At 36.5% G+C, this 19,313-nt stretch overlaps 1 protein-coding gene across 1 annotated transcript in view; it reads right to left on the minus strand.

Moving 5' to 3' along the window:
* Window positions 1-19,313, minus strand: part of LRP1B (LDL receptor related protein 1B) — a 634,437-nt gene that overhangs the window by 91,144 nt on the left and 523,980 nt on the right. Inside the window, exons 52-60 of the mRNA XM_053982292.1 lie at window positions 18,179-18,307; window positions 17,185-17,307; window positions 16,204-16,344; window positions 14,937-15,124; window positions 13,324-13,507; window positions 12,038-12,123; window positions 8,412-8,534; window positions 4,498-4,679; window positions 2,004-2,203 (exon numbers count right to left, since the gene is read on the minus strand). Of these exons, the coding sequence (XP_053838267.1) occupies window positions 2,004-2,203; window positions 4,498-4,679; window positions 8,412-8,534; window positions 12,038-12,123; window positions 13,324-13,507; window positions 14,937-15,124; window positions 16,204-16,344; window positions 17,185-17,307; window positions 18,179-18,307 (1,356 nt within the window). The remainder of the gene's footprint in view (window positions 1-2,003; window positions 2,204-4,497; window positions 4,680-8,411; window positions 8,535-12,037; window positions 12,124-13,323; window positions 13,508-14,936; window positions 15,125-16,203; window positions 16,345-17,184; window positions 17,308-18,178; window positions 18,308-19,313) is intronic.

The raw sequence follows: 19,313 nt of genomic DNA on the forward strand, positions 1-19,313 counted from the left end.
ATATGTTCCCAAGGAAATAATGGATTGGATACTTCTAAGATGCAGCTGGACATGGCTGTGGGTCATCCAGACCATGCTTTTCCCAGAAAAGACTGGACTAAGTGATCCATGAGGTTGGACTAGGTGATCCGTGAGGTCCTTTCCAACCTCATCCTTTACGATGATTGACTAAGGAAAAAATCTGCTTTCACATCATTTAAATACCTCAGGATCTCCCAAAGCTCAATTCTGATGGCTTGAATATTTATACACCATCTGGACTTCAAAGAGACATGTCCTCAAAAGCAGCACGATACCAGCTTTACACAAAGTCACTATTGCTTTTGGAGCTTGCCTCAGATACTTCACTGCTACCAAATCTGGATAAATTTGCTGTGGCATTGTGAAAAATTTCCTTCTTCTCCAGGATCAGGCATCCTCAGAAGAAGACATTAGCAGATACAAAGCAGTTGAAACTGATTTTATCCAATTGTGCAGGAACCCCACAGGTTGGAGACCAAGACAATGGACACTGAAGATGGTCTGGCTGGAATTTTGCAGCTATCTCCTGAGTTTAGTGACAGAAGGACATTTCTGGGGAAAGAAAAATTCTGAAACTCTCAGGCTGAAAGGGAAGACTGTGAAAAGTTTGACCACTGCAGTCAGTTTAGGGCTAAGAGAGACACACTGGCTACTATTTACTTCTTTCCTTTGAAAGATCCAGAAAGAAGAGTAAGAGGATAATTTTATGAGAACAAAAAGCAGGATAGCAGCACAGAGAATGACATCAAGAGGAGGAGGGAGTTTTGCTTCCTCTGTCAGAAGAGCAGACTGTCAGCGGGAATCCAGCTCAGGGCTATGTCTGAGCAAGGGCTGCTTAGGTGAGCAGGTTACAATTGACTGGTGTTCATCCCAAAAAAACATGGACATTATGCTGAGATTAATGGGAATGTTTACAGCTCTCGTAGCTACTGCTAGAATCTCTCCAATCTACCATTTCAGACAACTGCCATTGAATTATTCATGATGTATTTATAACCTACAATTCATGAATATAAGGGCTAGAAAACTTGGTTTTGCTTTCCTTTTTTTTTTTTTTTTTTTTTTTTTTTTTTTTTTCATAGTGAAGCTTTGATCTGAAAATAAAGTAGTTACTTCATCAATTGTGGTTTGGAGAAGACGAGAGGCACCCAGTACAGGATAAAAGCCTAAAAGAGCCCAAATCCATGAAGTTTTACCAGCAGTACAGCAGTGCTGAGGTTGGGTAAATCTTGAGGAAGGAGTTCAGGTAACAATTTCATCTCAAATAAAACCCCCCAAAAAACTCTGTAGACTAATACTATTTCATATATTTGAATTAAAATGAAAGATCTTTAATTATACAATTTGGAATATGAGAACAATTCATCATAGTGTAGAATCATTTTTTTTTTAATACTTTACAGATAAATGACACAAGCTTTTTAATTATCTGTCAGGTGAGAAGCAAAACACAGGATAAAGATTAGTTCATTGCATAAGTATTTCAAAAGTTATTATTTCACCCATCTACCGGGAAAGCCCCAAATTACATTTGAAATACTGGTCTCATGCTGAGCAGACTAATAGCTTTTCCAGGCTTTCTGAAGTGGGAGAAAAGGCTGATTTTATCCCCCTGTTCTGACACATGGCACAGAGGATCTCTCCCTTCTACTTTTACTCACTCTGTAACTTAATCAAGAACGTGTCTATATATGCCAGAGTATAAAATTGAAAGGCTGCCTCAGACTACTGCGTGTGTTCCTAGAGCATCTTTTTCTATTTGACATTTTTCCCACAAACACATAGTACTGCACATTTAAAAGCTATTCATATCCATAACAGAGAACAAAAATGAAAAGCAGATTTTAAAATATTGATAAAAGGAAAAAAAAAATAATCTCAAAAAAGGTTGGAAAAAGGTTTTAAAGGACAGTTTTTACATAACTATACATAACATGGAAAGGATCAAAAAGAAAAAAAACACAACTGAAGTGTTGACCAACCTTTATGTCTGTGAGATCCATCCATGTCAGAAAACTCAATGTGATTCTCATCAGCCCAGTAGAGTCTGTGGTTGACGTAGTCTATGGTGAGAGCCATAGGTCTGGATATTTGTGTTTCTATAACCACAGCTTGCCTGGATCCATCCATCCCAACACGGCCAATGTGAGGGGACTCACAGCAATCGATCCAGTACAGGTATCTGTGAAACAAAACACAGCAACTGAGTAACAATGATGCTTCAGGTTTTAGCTTTTATATTTTTCAGGTTTTGTTTTACTGTAGTGTGTGTCTAGGCTTCATATAAAGGGATGGTGAGCTCTCTTCACAGAGCAGGGAGACAAAACAATTCCTTCTCTAGCTGGGATCCAAGGACAAATGATCCAAATCTCAGGCCCAAGATCATAAACAATGTGGACTGAAGAGAAAAAACCGAGAAGGATGTGACTTCATAAACTAAATTTCATAAACTAAACTTCATAAACTAAAGCTATAACTGGACAATTAACTCCAAATGGACCAAAACATATAAACTCATGGCCAGTCGTCCACTTTGTGACCATTTTGGGTTCACCTTGGGTGTAGCCCTGGCTGGGTTCTTGTGCTGCCCAAAGTAGATCTATTGAAACCTCCTAAGAAATCCCTACTTTATTCTTTAGCTCCATCTAGTCTCTGTTCTAGGTCAGCCTTCACAAGGCATCAGCAGCAATAATTGACCAGAGAAGCTGTGGCTGCCCCATCCCTGGAAGTGTCCAAGACCAGGTTTGATGGGGCTTTGAGCAACCTGGGATAGTGAATGGCATTCCTGCCCATCTTGGGGGTTTGAAACTGGATGATCTTTAGGTCTCTTCTAAACCAAACCATTCTGTGACTTAATGCTTAATTTATTTAGTTGATCTCAAGAATAAATCAGTAATTACTCTACAAATTTCCACCTTCCAGATAAATCTTTTCATTTTTCTGGACCTGTCTCTAAATAGGTATGGTGAATGTAAAGGCTTTGAATACGAATCCTCATGCTAAGTGTGATTTTATTAAATTGATTATGGACTAGCAAAATGTGAATTTAAATGGCTTAGTCTTGATACCTTAGAATTTGAAGCACCACCAAAACTGGGCTTTGTGAATCTCATATCCTATGTAAATGGCATCATTAATAAATTTATCAGAAATATGGCATTGCATCTACTTCTTTTTTTTGACACATATTTCAAAACTTTTTTTGCTGTTATGCAACCACATAATTCAAATTTACTTGCTTCAAGAAGTACTAGCTCCAAAACATTAAAAGAGTTTCTCGCACAGAGGGTTTAAAGATGGGTGAAACACTGAGAGAGGCTGTCGGAAAGCTGAGCAGCAATTTTCCCCTCAACATGCTATTTAACCACAATTCAGAGCATGTTTGCCATAAAGAAAGAAAAATCCCATTATTTAGTACATGGATGCATGTGGCTGCTGTTGTGTGCCATTACTCAGAACCTCAGGACAGATCTTTCCAGCTGGGAAGTTGATTCTGCTCTACAGGCTTTGGACAGGCCCTCCAAAACCCAGATGCAGCTCATATTCTTAATAACCACCTGGAACAGAATTTGTGTGCAGGAGGAAATGGTGGCCCTAAGAGCAGTTACAGGTATGCTACAACACCCAGGTGCAATATGCTGGCACCCAGCCTGCTCCACACAGAGAGAGGAAACTTTCTCCACTCTCTCCAACAGAAAATGTTTTCTTTGGAAACAAACTGCATGGCAGCAGCAGGTTAATTCACTAAGCATTTCTCATTTGTGAGGAAAAAAAAAACAAACCCAAGATACAAGTAACACCGTTTCAAATTATATCTGAATTTAAGGTTTTATTTCCAGTAAAATTCTGCATTAAAATAAATGAAGAAAAGCTTATATTTAGCAATAAAAAATTGTAAAAAACAGCCTTGGAAAGCTGTCTATACACATAAAAAAAGCCCCCCAGTAAGTTATTATGCCTATTCATTTATATATCTAAGCCTTCCTGAAAGACTGGCACTCTCTGTTCTAACTTTGTAGAGTGATTTTTGCATACTCAGGGATGCCCAGGCAACCACAGAAATATTCCATCTCTTGGAAACATTAAACAAAGGTCTGTATCCTCCCTTCCCAATTTTACAGGGAAGAAAGGGTACAGTTAAAAGAAAATTAAATTCTAGTTCTAAGAAATAGTAGAAAATAGCTTTTATCTTGAAAAAACTAGTAAAGTATATATATATATATATATATATATATATATATATATATATATATATATATATAAAAGTATATATATATTTATGCAAGGAAAAACACTGTGTTTCTTTGTTTAGGTAGAGTCCAGATCAACACAACTTTCTCCTGTCACGAATATTAGATAAAAAAAAAAAACAAACCCAAAACAACAAAGTATTAATTCCTATTTTTTGAATAAAAATTATTTTAATATCACATCAGGATTAAGTAGGAAGTACTGAAAATTGAAGCTGCTTCTTACCCAGCTTGAGGATCTAAGGACAGATCTCTGGGAAACTTCACTCTCTTGCTCACAAGGACGGTTGGGTACAAGCCATTGAGTTTAGACACCTCAATAATTCTCTTTTCAGTATCAGACCAATAGAGATTCTTCCCAATCCAATCGACAGCCAGGGCATTGGGAACAGCTGTATTGTGAACTACCTGGAAAAGCAAAAATTATATTATTTATCTAAATAACTGGCGAAAGGAACAATAATCCGAGAGCTACTGATGCCAGGATACTGAGAGACTGGATATTTCATACAGTGACATAAAGCATGTAAAAATTGGGTATTATTCACTGCTAAACACTGACACTTCTCAGGCAATGACACTTCTTAGGTAGCTACAAGAATGTGACACTTTCCTCCTAGTGAGGGAGAATGGAGCATGCTATGATATTGTAAAGAGGAAATTACCAACTTCTCTGCATTATGCATGAATTTTAAAAACTTTTGATCTTTCATTTTTCATCTTAAGTATCCAGTTTTCTCTTAATGTAAAAAGAAAAAAAAAAAAAAACAAAACCAAACTTTTCTCCCTTTCACTATTCTATTTTTTGTTCCACAGAACAGAGTGGAGATGTGGCTGCTCTCCCCACAGCGTGCCCTTGAGCACATCTGCTTCGCATCTGCCCATTTCTCTCAGCAGTCCCCATCAGTGTCTCCTTCATTTTAATGTCACAGTAGTGCCATATGTCATCGTGACAGAGAGACCATGAGAGCACTCAGAGTTACTGGCTGGACAGGAAATACTGGGCTCTTATTTCCAACATTCATGTGGCAGAAGAATGAGGAACTTCCCAAGAATTAGTTAAATTTCAAAAGGATGACATTGTTAAGAGATAAAAGCAGTTTAGTCACCTACTGGAAAGCCTACAGACTACTGACAGGGATATGTTATTCCCAGGGGTTTTGATGACTTGGATAATTCTGGAACTTGAACAAATTCCTCTAGATATATGTGATTGCAAATCTCATCATGACAGCATGAGTCAGTCTGGCTTGTCTGGGAGTACTTCATGTCAAGTGTTCAGTAATATTTGAATATTCACAATCATTTGAGTCCAATTTCTCCTAGGCTTGAAAATTCTATTCCTGAGAAGATCTATCCTGACCTGATATCTACTCCTGATTAAGTTCTGATTAGGTCTGTGCAGCTAGAACTTCAGGAAAAAAAAACCCCACAAATCAGAAAACAATACTTGAAAATTTATGAGATTTCTTAAGCACTGATAATGGGTTTATACTGATAATGGGTTTATTATTGTGGTGAACATTCTAATTTACTGTTATCTTCATCACCAACAGCATGTGCACCAGAGTATAAACTTCATGTATAAACCTGTATTATGTATAACTGAATGTGCTAGTTTTAAATTTATTTACCATCTGAAGACATGGAAAAGCCTTCAAGATAAAAAGGGATATGGTGAGATGCTTTAAATCAATTTTACAGTTATGAATATGTAAAAGCACCTTCTCAGGTTGTTACATAATTTATCACCTTATAAATTCTTTTTAAAAAGTTAAATTCCAGGATACATCGCCTTTTTAATGGGAATAAGAGGTTTTATTTTCTAAAGCCTCCACACTACCAGCTTCACCAGTTTATAAATGTGCAATTGCAGCACCTGCTGCACTGGCACAAGGGACATTTAATGCAGAAATAGATAACTCTGAAAATTTAGGTAGTGGTTTAGCTGTCTAAAGACTACACTAGAGCATCAACCAAACGAATGAGTCTCTCTTTCTGATGGCTTTTCCTTGGGAGAGTCACTTCAACCTGTCCCAGTCACTGAGATCACCAGTGTGGCACTTCATGTGCATGGTCCAGCTTTTGACTTCATTTCCCACTAACATTTGGGAACCTAAACTCTCCATAAAACACTGTGTTAACAGCTGAACACAGCCATGTGAAAAAGCTGTCATTTCAATTCTGTAAGTATCTCCTCCATGAGCAGAGGCAGAAGAAAAATGAGATGTCATCAGGCTTCCCAGAGCTGGTGTGCTGAAGAAATGCCATCTCCTGCAAGGGGAATCTGAAGCAATACATCAAATAGCATCTTACACTGAGAGCAGTTCTATTTATAGCAAAGAATAACACAACAAGTGGGAAGATATTAAAATGAGAGATTCAACAGGGGAAAAACCATAAAAACTCTCCCTTGTGACAAAACAACCCCATTAAAATATGTATACAGGTTTGCTAGATAACAAGTAATAACCCCAACATTTAAATAATTAAATAAATAATTATAATAATTTCATTTGAAATAATTTTTAATTATGTCAGCTATTAAGTATATCCTATGGCAAGCTAATAAAAAAGTCAAAGAGTCACAAAAATTTGGCTCTGCATAAAAGGTTACTGACAGACTGTTAGAGAGTTCTAGTATATAATTCTTGCTAATTTTTTTCACCTTTTTTTTTTTTTTAGCTTTCAGAGGCCAAATCTTGGCCAAGTTTTTCAGAGAAAAAACAGATTTTTGCATGAAAATTAAATGGATTTATTTTTATGATTATTGCTTTGAATATAGCATCCTGTATGAGCAAAATTTTAATTGACATGATACTTGTGCAACTTGCAAACTGATGGAAAAATGAAATATCCTCATCCTAAACAAAATGTCCAGATCCTAATTTTCTTCTAGTGGTTGTTCAATTTTTGATATATTTTCTTAAAAAATGTAATTATTAATGAATCAGTAAAAAGCAATTTTTTTTATAATCTTCTACCTGGTTATTAGAACACTTTTAACTGGGAAAAATTCCTTGTTCTTGAAATAGTGAAGATTAGAAATAAAGAGTCTGAGTAATCCCCAGCCCTTATATAATACTGAATCATCCAGAAGGGACAGAAGCTGAGGAGGATGCTTTGGAAACTGTTTAAAGACAATAAATATGATTCAAGGATTTAATGGATTTTGAACCCCACACTTGCCAGCCTTCTATTTTTTTCCCCACACAGGTAAAACTTCTGAATGCATGCTGGGTTTTACTTTTACCCCAATGCAATCAGATTGCCAGAAGCTGCTCATCCACTTGCTTTTTTTTTTTTTTTTTTCTTTTCAAGAACAATTATTTTGGTGCGAAGGTTGCAAACAAGGTTCACTGAAGCCAGTGAGTTTCAAACCCTAACTCACATAAGGAGCAAAGCTGACGTGCTCTGAGGATGTGTCAGTCCATGCACCAAGCTGAGAAGGAAAAACACAAATCTTTTCTCTCTTCATGATTACTGGTGTGCAGAGAGGGAACAAAATTCATAAGATAGGTTCCTGCTCATTTAAGTCCCTGTTTCAGAAGGCCAGACATAATAGAATAAACAAATAATTCCTTACTGCTTATCACCAGTTCTGGGAAAATGTTCACAAAAGTCAACAAATGTGTTTAATAGTGGATTTGTGAACTTAATCCACTACAGAGACAGAACAGACAGGCTGTGCAGAAATGGGAGTGCACTTTTACCCGTCACAGCAAAGACATTGAGTCATTTTAATTATCAATGTAGTGAAGGTGAAACAAAAACAAACTGAAGATCACAGGAAATGTGATACAGGAAGAAATAATGCACCAGTGTATTTATACAGCTTACACCTAATTATAGCTCTTTTTTTTTTTCCTTTGGCATCCTGGAAGCCACATGGAACTGCCAATTCAGTAAACTGTCAGATAAGTCCTAAGGAATTTAGCTCCTAAATACAGTTCTCCTTGCCCCTATCTTTACTTCAAATAAGATACCAATGCAATTAAATTTTACTAGGACTTGCTAGCTCATGCTGCGTTTGTATTCATACACCAAAGCTTCACAATCTGGGTTAAATGTATGAAGGAGCATTTCCCAAAGCACTCAAAAAATTTAATTCTAGTAGTGACATTATTAATCCTCAATTACCTTGATGTCACTTCCATTTAAAGACATTCTGTTTATGCGACTGCCATTTGGTCTGCTGGAATCAATCCAATAAATGAACTCTTCTCTGTAGTCAAAGTCTATTGCAATCACATTGTTCAGCCCCTAAAAACAGGAAAAAACCTCAATTTATTCAAATGTTTGAACACAAAGTGCTGGATAGCATTCAGAATGCAAAACATATTTAATATTCCTAATGCTTTATTTTACTGTCTGCACATTTGTGAAGCACTTCCCTCTCTTTTCCATACATTACTTGTAAACAAAGACAAAGACTGTAACAGAAATAAATTTGGTGACAAATTGAGCCATTTCAAAAAATGCAGATGAGACTTGAAACTAAGTGAGGCTCCTGTGTTTTTCTATACTCTTATATAAATGAAGTTTAGCAGTGAATACTTCTAACTTTTGCTCAGTTTCACTCTTGATTACTACCTTTGGCCTTCCTTTGGCAAACTAGATGTGAGAATCAGAAACAGTATAATGTTTATGACATTTAAATAGTGAAAAAAAAATCCTTAGTAATATAAATAAATCAGGAATTCAAAATGGTGGTGGTGCAAAAAGGCATTATTGTTAATTCCTGAATGAGGAGGTTTTGATTTTTTTAGATGCTATATTATATAGGTACACTACATATATGTATTTATAGATGTGTGTGTGTGGTGTGTATCTACACAGAGGTGGTAGATACAAAAAGTGTGAAAGCTGGAGATCCAGCAGGCACCTGGGAATCTCCTGTGGCTCCAATTACAGAGCCAACACATTTTGAGAGAGAGTGGTGATTATATCTGAGGTAATCCAACACACTGGGAGGAGCAATCATACAATAATGGCCTTTCATCCCAAATGGCAGATAAGGAAGAAGGAGCTTGCATTCAGATGATGCCTCTTATTTCCTTATCTGCCCCATAACCTGCTGAATGTTCTGATATGTAGTGAAATCACAATTATTCTTAATATGCCAGTTGTTATCAATGAAATATGGAGCAGCAGCAGTGAAAGGAACGGATGTGGTCTGTATTCCCTCTATAAATTCAAGGTCAGTTAATCAATTCCCTTATCAGCTCAATAGCATCCTGCTTTCAGGTAGATCAGCAGCCTCCCTGTTTAGTGTAACATTGCTGGGAAGGGCTGGACCAGCCAGCTCCAAAGTAAACAACTAAGCACAACAACATTTAATCGTACGGAAATTGATACACGGCTTATCCGCCATCTACTGCCATGTAATTTCTGTAAATCTACCTTTTGATCAAAATGTACAGGAAAACAGTAGTTAGGCTGCACAAATCATCATGAAAAAAAGCCTGAAACTATCTAGTGTAGGAAGACCACTCATATTTTTCAAAAATATCATATATGTGCAGACACTTTTCACAAAACCAGCTGCAGCTCTGTCAGTCATAACTGGGCTGCAAAACACTGATCCTGTCTCTTTTCCCTTTTCCTCCTGTTAGTATAATTGCATCTACAGAGAAACCCCCACCAAAAATTCTTAACCAAGGAGACAACAGGTCAACAGACACAAAATATTATTTAATACAACTTCATAACATTCTATAAATCAAAGTCAGCAATTTGTAAAAAAAAAAAAAAAAAAATGGCCTTATTGCTATATATTCCACAGCACTGTAAAAGTTTCCTAAGGATCAAAACTAATACAGAGAACTGACTGCCTGCACATCTTTGGTTTCAAGTGTTTTATTTTGGGTCAGTATAATTTCAATTTTTGCCAGAACATCAATTGCAGGTAAAGAATTCTATATGTCTGTAACAGAGTTTTCTGTCCAGACATAATTTCCTCTTTATCATATACATATCTCATTTAAGTCCTCCTAGCATAATTCTTTGTCATTTCACAAGAAATTTGCTTTTTAGAAAGAATAGGGAAGATTTCAAATGGCATCAGTGGCCTTAGTCTCTCATCATAAACCTGTGGATTTGTTTCTGTTACACACAGCACACAATATATCCTTGGCTGTGATTTGTGTTCCCTTGGTGCCCCACTTAAAAACATGGAGATAAACATCACAAATAATGAGGAGGAAGATTATCTACTCTGCCTATTGAAACCCTGAGGATTTTGATGACTAGGAGTAAAGGAAATGGAAAGCAAAGACGATACATGACGCACAATTCAAACAGTTGTACTGTTTATGTGTATTTGGAAAAAAAAAAAAAGAAAGAAAAAGAAAATAGAGGAAAAAGCTGGCACATAACTCAGAGAAGACTGAAGGAGCTCCTAATTTCAGCTCCTTTATTTGGAGTTTATATGAACAACTATTAGAATGGTAATCACAGACCAAATACACAGAGAGAAGGGTGGGTTTGCTCCTCTGCCAGAGCCACTCTGGTGTTTGCCATCACCTGGTAGATGTGCAGGAAAGAGCCCAATCCATCATGGCACTACAAGGACACAGGGATGTCCTTATGAGGGACACAGCCCCCCTGCTCTGCTGGTAAAGATCCCTCTTTGGCTTTCACATCAAATGCTGGCTTTGCAGGAGCAAACACCAGTGGGTTCAACAGCAGAGGTGTTTATCAGCCCAGTGAATGAATGGAACATGGAAAACATTTATTTTGTTCAATGGTTGGAGCTGCTTGGTCTCTAATGTCCATTGAATTCAGGACCATCTGTCAGCACCAACCACGAAGAAAATGTCCTGTGGCTCCCCTCTTTTCACAGGCATCTATGAACAGGTACACCAGCAAAAGAGGAGAGAGGCAGTGAGATGCAAATGAGAGGGAATCAGAAGGATTTCAGGAGAACAGACAGACTTTCACAATGTCTAAGCTTAAATAAAGGCAATGTTTCATTCAAGATGGTTAATTTCATAATTACTGTTGTGAAGACCTGAGCACCTCTCTTGTGACATTCAGGTGCACAGCATAGTCACACAAGAAGTTACAAAAAGCCTAATGATATTGATGGGGAGTAGATAATTTCCTAGTCTTACTACAACTGATCCATTAGTATTCAAGGAAATTGATATTTTTATTAAAACATATTTTGGAAATCTAATCTGTGGCAAATAACTACACTTAGGTGAAGCACAGAAGGACAGCAGACTGCTAAAAATGGCAGCTCTGTATTTACTGGGTGACGTTCTATTTTTGCAGTTTTTCACTTTTTCTTTTCTCTGTTATAATATTTTAGAGTAATTACTTTAAAAATTAGCTTTACACAAAGATAAGAGTTCACATTTTGTAATACCATAAATATTGGGACTGCCTGTCTGAAAATAGATTTAAATTATGACAGTAAGTGGCCCAAATAATACATGGCCAAATAAGTGGGAATTTTTGTTTGTTTTTTTTTTTTTTAACTGAAATAGACAAATTGCACAAAACATATTGTGATGGAAGAGGATCACAAATAACATAATTTTAGTACATCAGAATGACTGACAAAACAACTGCCTGAGCTTTAATCATGTCAAATCCAGAAAAAAATAGTCAATTAGAGGTATTGTAATAACTCTGAAGGTACCGCAGTTGTTCTGTGGTGCACACAATGCCAATTATAGGATGATGTTTCTGTCAGTTGCAAACTTTAGAAAAAAATAAAAGTATTGAGTTAAACTTAGAGCATGGTACTATGGTTATACCTGTTTCAACAAAGTGTAGTTGGATCCATCAGTGCTAATTTTTCTTATTTCATGATGATCAGCCAGAATTAAGAAAGGTTCCTCATCTAAACCCCGGGAGAAAGAATATATTAGACTAGCTTTTACGTTAATTTATGGAAAATCAGGAATACAATGCTGAAATACAGATGGCTTGAAAAATAAATGTTACATGCTCTGATCAATGTTATGGATGAAAGAAATATTTAAAACATTCAAATGCTCCAAGAAAGATCAATGATGCAGTATAAAAATGAACAAAGCAATCAATTAGTATATCTTTCAATGCAATTTAACTCTTTTGCCTTTGTAATATGGGAACCACACTTTATTTTATCCTAATTTAATGTAGAGATTAAATGGGAAATATATTTCATTCCATATGTTTTAATTTCAGCATTTCCTTTCAATTTAACACTGGCTACTAATTATGGTTGCAAACCAAGCATGTTTTTGAGGTTTCATTAGTCTGAATGATACTTTGAGAAAGAAACAGCTACTCATAAAAACCTTGATTTTTTTGTAAGTTTGGACTGAAGCCAGATTTGACTTTGTGTAACCCTGGCTTTCTAGCTTATAAAAAATATTTACTTTCAGATACTCCGTCATGACATCACTGAAACATCTCTGACTGACACTGACATATATAGTTCTAAAAATATTTTTAAGGCTGTGTTTATTTTAGCTCTATTGAGAGACACCTCGACTAAAATTAAAAAAAAAAAAAAAAAGATCACCAGTGATAATTAAAAATGTATTAAAGGCTTTGTATCTACTGCTCTTGCACTCTAGAATGTAATGTGTTGTCCAGCCTATTCTGCTCCTGTACTGAACACATTTGCATGTCATAACAAAGTTTGTATTTTCTATTATTTTTTCCTGCTCCTCCTTTTCAATGAGGAAGTTTGATGTATATTCTAATATTCTAAAGGTGATGAAATCTTATCCTAACCATGCTATTATCATCTGACTCAGAAGCAGAACTAAATGATGTATTTTAACTTTTCTAATAAAGTTAATTATTCACACTTTCATAAACCACTGTATCTATTTATTACAAATGAGCTGAGGAAAATACAGACTAAAAATATAACTTATTATTGCATTCAGACACAGTCACATTGCTATTTTATATTGAAAAAGTAGCAGATTCAAAGTAACTCTGTTTTTATCTTGCATATAAAGGCAACACAGACCTTAGGGCTAATTTTTTTTCCACAAATTATTTGAATACAGCTGTGGATTATAAAAGCATTAAACAGTAATACCTGAAAGGGATTTGCAGCCATTTGGGTTATCAGGCTGTGTTTCATACCCTTCTGCACACAAGCATTTGTAGGTTCCATAAGTATTGATGCATTGCTGGCTACAGGGAAATCCAGATGAACATTCATCAATATCTACACACGTTTTGCCATCATCCTTCAGGAGGAATCCAGGCCAGCATTTGCACTAGGAAAGAAAACCAAATACATTCATTTTTAATTCTGTTTATCACCTGTGTGTACTTGCTTCTGAATATGTTAGCATCATAAACTTTTTATGTATCTCATTTTTTTCAAGTAACATCTTAATTACTTTGCTGCTTGTATGGTTTACAGGAGGCATATCTAATTTTCTTTTCAAATATTCCTGATGTGATCCTATGCACCATTTCAAAAAAATCCAAACAAAACCCTGTAGAATGAGCAATTATTCTTTCTACTTTAACTGCAAAAAAAGTAAAGCACACCTTTTCAAAATTATAGAAAGGATTTTTTCTTGAAAATAATGATGAATGGACCTTTGGATGCCTTCATTTTCAATTATAAATCTGTTTTTTGGTGAGGATAGACAGTTTTTAACTATTTTCCCTGGAATCATTAATACCACCTAGCAATCTATGTAACCAACACAGGAATGTGAATGAGAACTCTTGAGGCCGATTAGGAGCTGGACGTGGACAATTCTTGTGGATCCCTTCTAACTCAGAATATTCTCTGATCCTGGCAAGTTTATCCCATGCAATGGGAAAGGTGCACAATACAACTGGGCAGAGGGGTTTTGAAAAAGAGGCATAAATTTTATCTACAGAAGACTTCCTGTCATGTTCCCTCCTATATTCTCTATTTCTCTCTGCAGAGATCCAGGGCGTGCTTTCTCCACCACTTCAACAAGGTTTTTGTTGAACTCAACAGCTCTTGAGTCTCTGTCTCAACCCTCACACTTCCAGAGGGTTGAATACCTGCAGATCTAAGCCAAGCTGCACAGATTTTATTTAGTTCTCAGTGGGACAATATTCAGCTGAAAAGATGAAACTTTGGGAGTGCAGTTAGGGTTACTTCAGAGTTAAAACCCTGAAAAAAGTCTTTTTTCTATTTTTAGCTGCTATTTACAGGCTGCTGCAGGCCGTTCCTTTCTACTTGTCAAGGCCAAAGAGCAGATTCAAAAAACATCCTCACATGCAGATAATGAACAGTTTTATTCTGCTACTAAGGTGATATTACTTTATTTAAATATTTCTGTAAGAGTCTCTGTCTTGGGGAAAGAAAAAAAATAAAACAAAAAACTGGAGAAAACCACTATTTCTGCTGTTCGTTCCTATGTATTGTAAAATTTTTACTCATTGATTTTCAGTGGTCTGTATATACCAGTATGATTTGTGGTATTTAAAGCATTGAATGGTCTTTTCCATAGCTTTAAAAATATGTACATTTTTAAAATACAATTGGCAATTGTTTGCTTACAGGAAATGAAAATTTGAATGTTCTTATTTTGGCACTCAAGCTACTTCACTACAAAGAGATACCGCACAGTGGGACTTTTTTATAATCATGCAATAGTTAAACACTTAAGAGCTAAAAACTCAAATTATATTAAACCATATTTTGCAATTATTCACCTTGTATCCAACAGGAAGGTCCTGACAATCTTGGGAACAGCCACTGACTTTCTTACTGAGGCACTCATTAATGTGGCAGCTTTTCTCATCAGACCCATCACTGCAATCTTCTTTGTTATCACAAACCTCACTTTGAGGAATGCACTTGCCATTTTTGCACATAAAAAAAGAGCTGTTACATGACTGCTCTGGAAAACAAAAAAGAACACACAACTTGGTGTCACCTCTTAGTATTTGGAATTAGTTTTCTCATGGATCAGCTGCTGTGTGCATGCAAAAGGAAAAAATTGTGTAACAATTGAATGTTTATTATTTATTGATAGCTTTATAAAAACTTCTCACTTTTCAGTGTCTTTGAAGATTATTCCTCTCCTGGAAAAATGAGTGAAGGCATCAACTTATTACTCCCTTCTACATATTTATTTTCCATTTATATAATGGAGAACCCTCTACATAATTGCTGCACAAAATACAGTTCTTGTTTCCAAAAGTTAAAAAAAACCCCCATGAGTTCCACCCTCTATGGATGCTGAGGGGTTTAGGAACACAACTGGCTGAATTCCAATGTCTAATTCCTTTTCTAATGACCTACATTCAGCTCCTTCAAATAACAACTGGAACATTTAAATAAATATAAGGCAGGTGTGCTGCCTCACCTCACAGGAGATGAGTGTTTTCCATCAAAATTGGAATAAAGAACCAGGCTACAGTGCAATGAAATGCTAAGGTCTAGACAGAAGAATTGGTCTTTCAGAAAGCCACAGAATAGAACAACAAATGCAGACCAGGACTAATTTCCCTCTCAAAAACCAGTCAAACCTCATCAAACGTATTAATGTAAGCAGAAATATCAATAAAATCAATAGCATTCCATCAATAATTTACTAAAAAAATTAAGCAGTGTTTATTATTTATAGTGGGAGTAACTTTACATCTCCTTTTATATGAACTCCTTCTGTGTGATGAATATCTGGAACACAGTAACCGTTATAAGAGCAAACTTTGGAAATTACAATATTGATATCATCTTCTTTTAGTATCAACAGGAGTTATGCATTAAGGACGTGTCTGCTATTTTATTCCATAGGAACTGGTGGATTGGACTTTGTGAAGTTTAGGATGCTCAGAACACTTTCTCCTTGCAAGACATGAGCAAAATCACCATGAAGGCACTGGAAATTTAAGCTATGTGGTTTTTGCTGACTTAGAACTCTAAACCATCGCTCTCAAAAAAAGAAAGGTCACTCAGGTTCAAAAAATTACAAACCTGAACTTTTGCACTTGGGGTTGATAGGTGCTTCGTCAGAGTGGTCTGGGCAGTCAAAGTCCCCATCGCATTGCCACTGGGAATTCAGCAGGCAGCGCCCATCAGCACAGGTGAACTCCCCAGGACGACAGCGACGATACCCTACAAAAACAGCAACCACTCACCTCATGTTTGCTCTCACAGCTTCAATAGAAAATTCTACATTACTGAAGCAACACAAAGAAAATTATTTTTTGCCCCGTTTAGAGATGCAGAGTGTTGTGCTCATACACCAGCAAAAAGAGAAATCAAAATAAAGGAATCAGTAATATACAGATATTTTCTAGCTATTTGCTGTTGTGTTTCTCATTTCTGGAGCAAATTTCAGAGTAAATAACCAATATAGATTGTAACAGCACAAAACCAGGCATGATAATCACCAAATTGTCATGTTGAAGGGGATATTTGCTCTGTATTTTCCATAAATATTATTTATATAGATTAATGTTTCTGAGTATGGCCCAGATACATAGAACAGACACTCAGAACATATAAGAAATCCTAAATTCATGTGAATGGTGAAAATTAAATATTCACATATGGTTATAGTTGATATAATTTAAATGCACTGATAATCATGACAGATGTGTTTGACTCTGTGATAGAAAAAAAAAACATATATGGAGATAAAGACAAAAATACATATAATAAAGATAAACTTATTAAACAAGAAATTTTAGGACATACTTTTAAAATTCTCCCAAATATTATTAGCAATCAACTGTAAGACTCTACGGAAAATAATTTGTCACTCTAGTCCCAGATCCAAGTTAATTCCAAGCTGTATTAATTAATGCATAATTTAAAAGTAAGAATTAAAACAATTTTTAGAAAAGAATTTTTATTCTTTTTCAATAATGCCTTAGAGAGGCAGACCCTGAAGAATACCTTACAGTTAGCAATGTGAAATTGTTTTATTTACTCTATTTTTGTTATACTTGCCACATTCCAGGGATTCATCTGATCCATCTCCACAGTCGTCATCGTGGTCACAAACAAACTGTTTGGGAATGCAGACTTTGTTATGGCACATGAAAGCATTCTCATCACAAGTGTTATTGGGAGCTAAAGAAAATGCAGCACATAAAAAAAAAAAAAAAAGAAAGAAATTGTGAACAATCAGATAAACAGCCGATTTTCTTACACAAAGATGAAATGAGAAGTGAATTTCAGGGAATTCAATGGAAATAACCATAACTTCTTAGTCAGATAAGAAGCATCACACAATTCAATACCAGAAAAAGCTACTCATCACAAAGAAAGCTACAGAAGTAAAGATAGCTAAAATCTTCTGTAATCCAAGAAAGAAAAGCTTCAGAAGTCGATGCTGTCTATGACTAAACTAAGGTCTGGCTCTGAAGAAAAGAATATTTGGGAAGAAGAGATGTCCTTAAATTGGTCTGCTCCTGAACAAATGCTCTTTGAAGTCCACATTCAAAACACTCACAATATATAGAATATACTTATGTACAGTTTTTATATATTAATTAAAAAAAAACCTCCAATGAAACTATTACTGAACTCCTGACACTGTTCATGGAAATGTGTCTCAGGTAGTCTGGAAGTAACATTTTATAGGGCAAGAGATGTCAGGATCTGAACGATTAGCCAGAATAAACTGAAGACAGAACTTGCATCTCCCTTCTTGATGCACAACCTCCTTGACATGAGCAGAAGCATTTTCTTCAGGAAGAGCAATAAAACGTCAGAGTCACTGAAGTGCTGATTTTCACCAGTAAACACTGCAAAAAGCCTGTGTCGTGCCACACATCCTGATCTCCAGCTGGGCTTCCTCGGTGTGTCAGCCTGAGTAAAGCTGTGCAGGATCCTCTCCACGCGCTCACACGTGGGTCAGCACTCTTCACCAGCAAAGTGGACATGAAAATGACATGAAATAGCATGAGAATAATATTTTTTTTTTGACATGCAAACCTACCACAGCCCGCTGTGGAGAGCTCATCGCTTCCGTTGGGACAGTCGCGCTCCCCGTCACAGAGCCAGTGCTGGGGCACGCAGGCGTGGGAGCCCAGGCAGCTGAAGGTGTCTGCAGCACACGTCACTGAGCCTGGGGAGACAAAGCAAGGGAGCCCTCAGCACTGAACCATCCCAAATCGCCAGCTGGAATACCCTAGCCCATGTTTGTATGGTGACTGGTGATGATTAAAGGGATTTATTTTAACATCTAGGCAATTATTTCATTCTGCACATTATGATAAATCTACTGGCCAGGATCATTTTACAGTCAATTTTTCACAGAATTCACAGAATCACCAGGTTGGAAGAGACCTTCAAGATCATTGAGTCATCCAGCCCCAGCACCTCAACTAAACACTGGCACCCAGTGCCACATCCAGGTTTTTTTAAACACAGCCAGGGATGGTGACTCCACCACCTCCCCGGGCAGCCATTCCAGAACTTTATCACCCTTTCCATAAAAAAACTTTTTCCTAATATCCAACCTGTATTTCCCTTGGTGCAGCTTGAGACTGTGTGCTCTGGTTCTGTCAGTGCTGCCTGGGGAAAGAGCCCAATCCCACCTGAGCACAGCCACCTTTCAGGGAGTTCTAGAGAGTGATAAGGTCACTCTGAGTCTCCTTTTCTCCAGGCTAAACACCCCCATCTTTTGACCATCTGCTGTTTCTTCCATTCTTTTCATTCATTCAGTCTCTTAAATTTCTCATGCTTCATGGAAACTATCCAGCAGAATAACTTTTCCAACCAGTTTTGGTCAATAACTTTGGCTGCATGTTTGGACTGACTGGACACAGGAACTGATCAAACCACGTGATCCCTGCATCACCAAACTCTGTGCCAGGAATCCAAAGGCACTCCAAACTTTTTTCCCACAGAGAAGAAAACAATGTGCACCAAGTACAACAGTAGTGGGAGTAAAAAATATCTGACAGCTCTGATCCAACTAACTCCACATACTATTTACCCAATTTTTTTTTTGCTATTTTTTAGATAATATTATACCCTAGGGTTAAACTTCCTCAATTTGGAAGTAAATTTTTGTGCAATCCATCACTTTATGTATTCTCTTAGATAAGTTAAAAATTATTCACTAAAAA

The sequence above is a fragment of the Vidua macroura genome, chromosome 7 (assembly GCF_024509145.1).
Source record: "Vidua macroura isolate BioBank_ID:100142 chromosome 7, ASM2450914v1, whole genome shotgun sequence".
Taxonomy (NCBI): domain Eukaryota; kingdom Metazoa; phylum Chordata; class Aves; order Passeriformes; family Viduidae; genus Vidua; species Vidua macroura.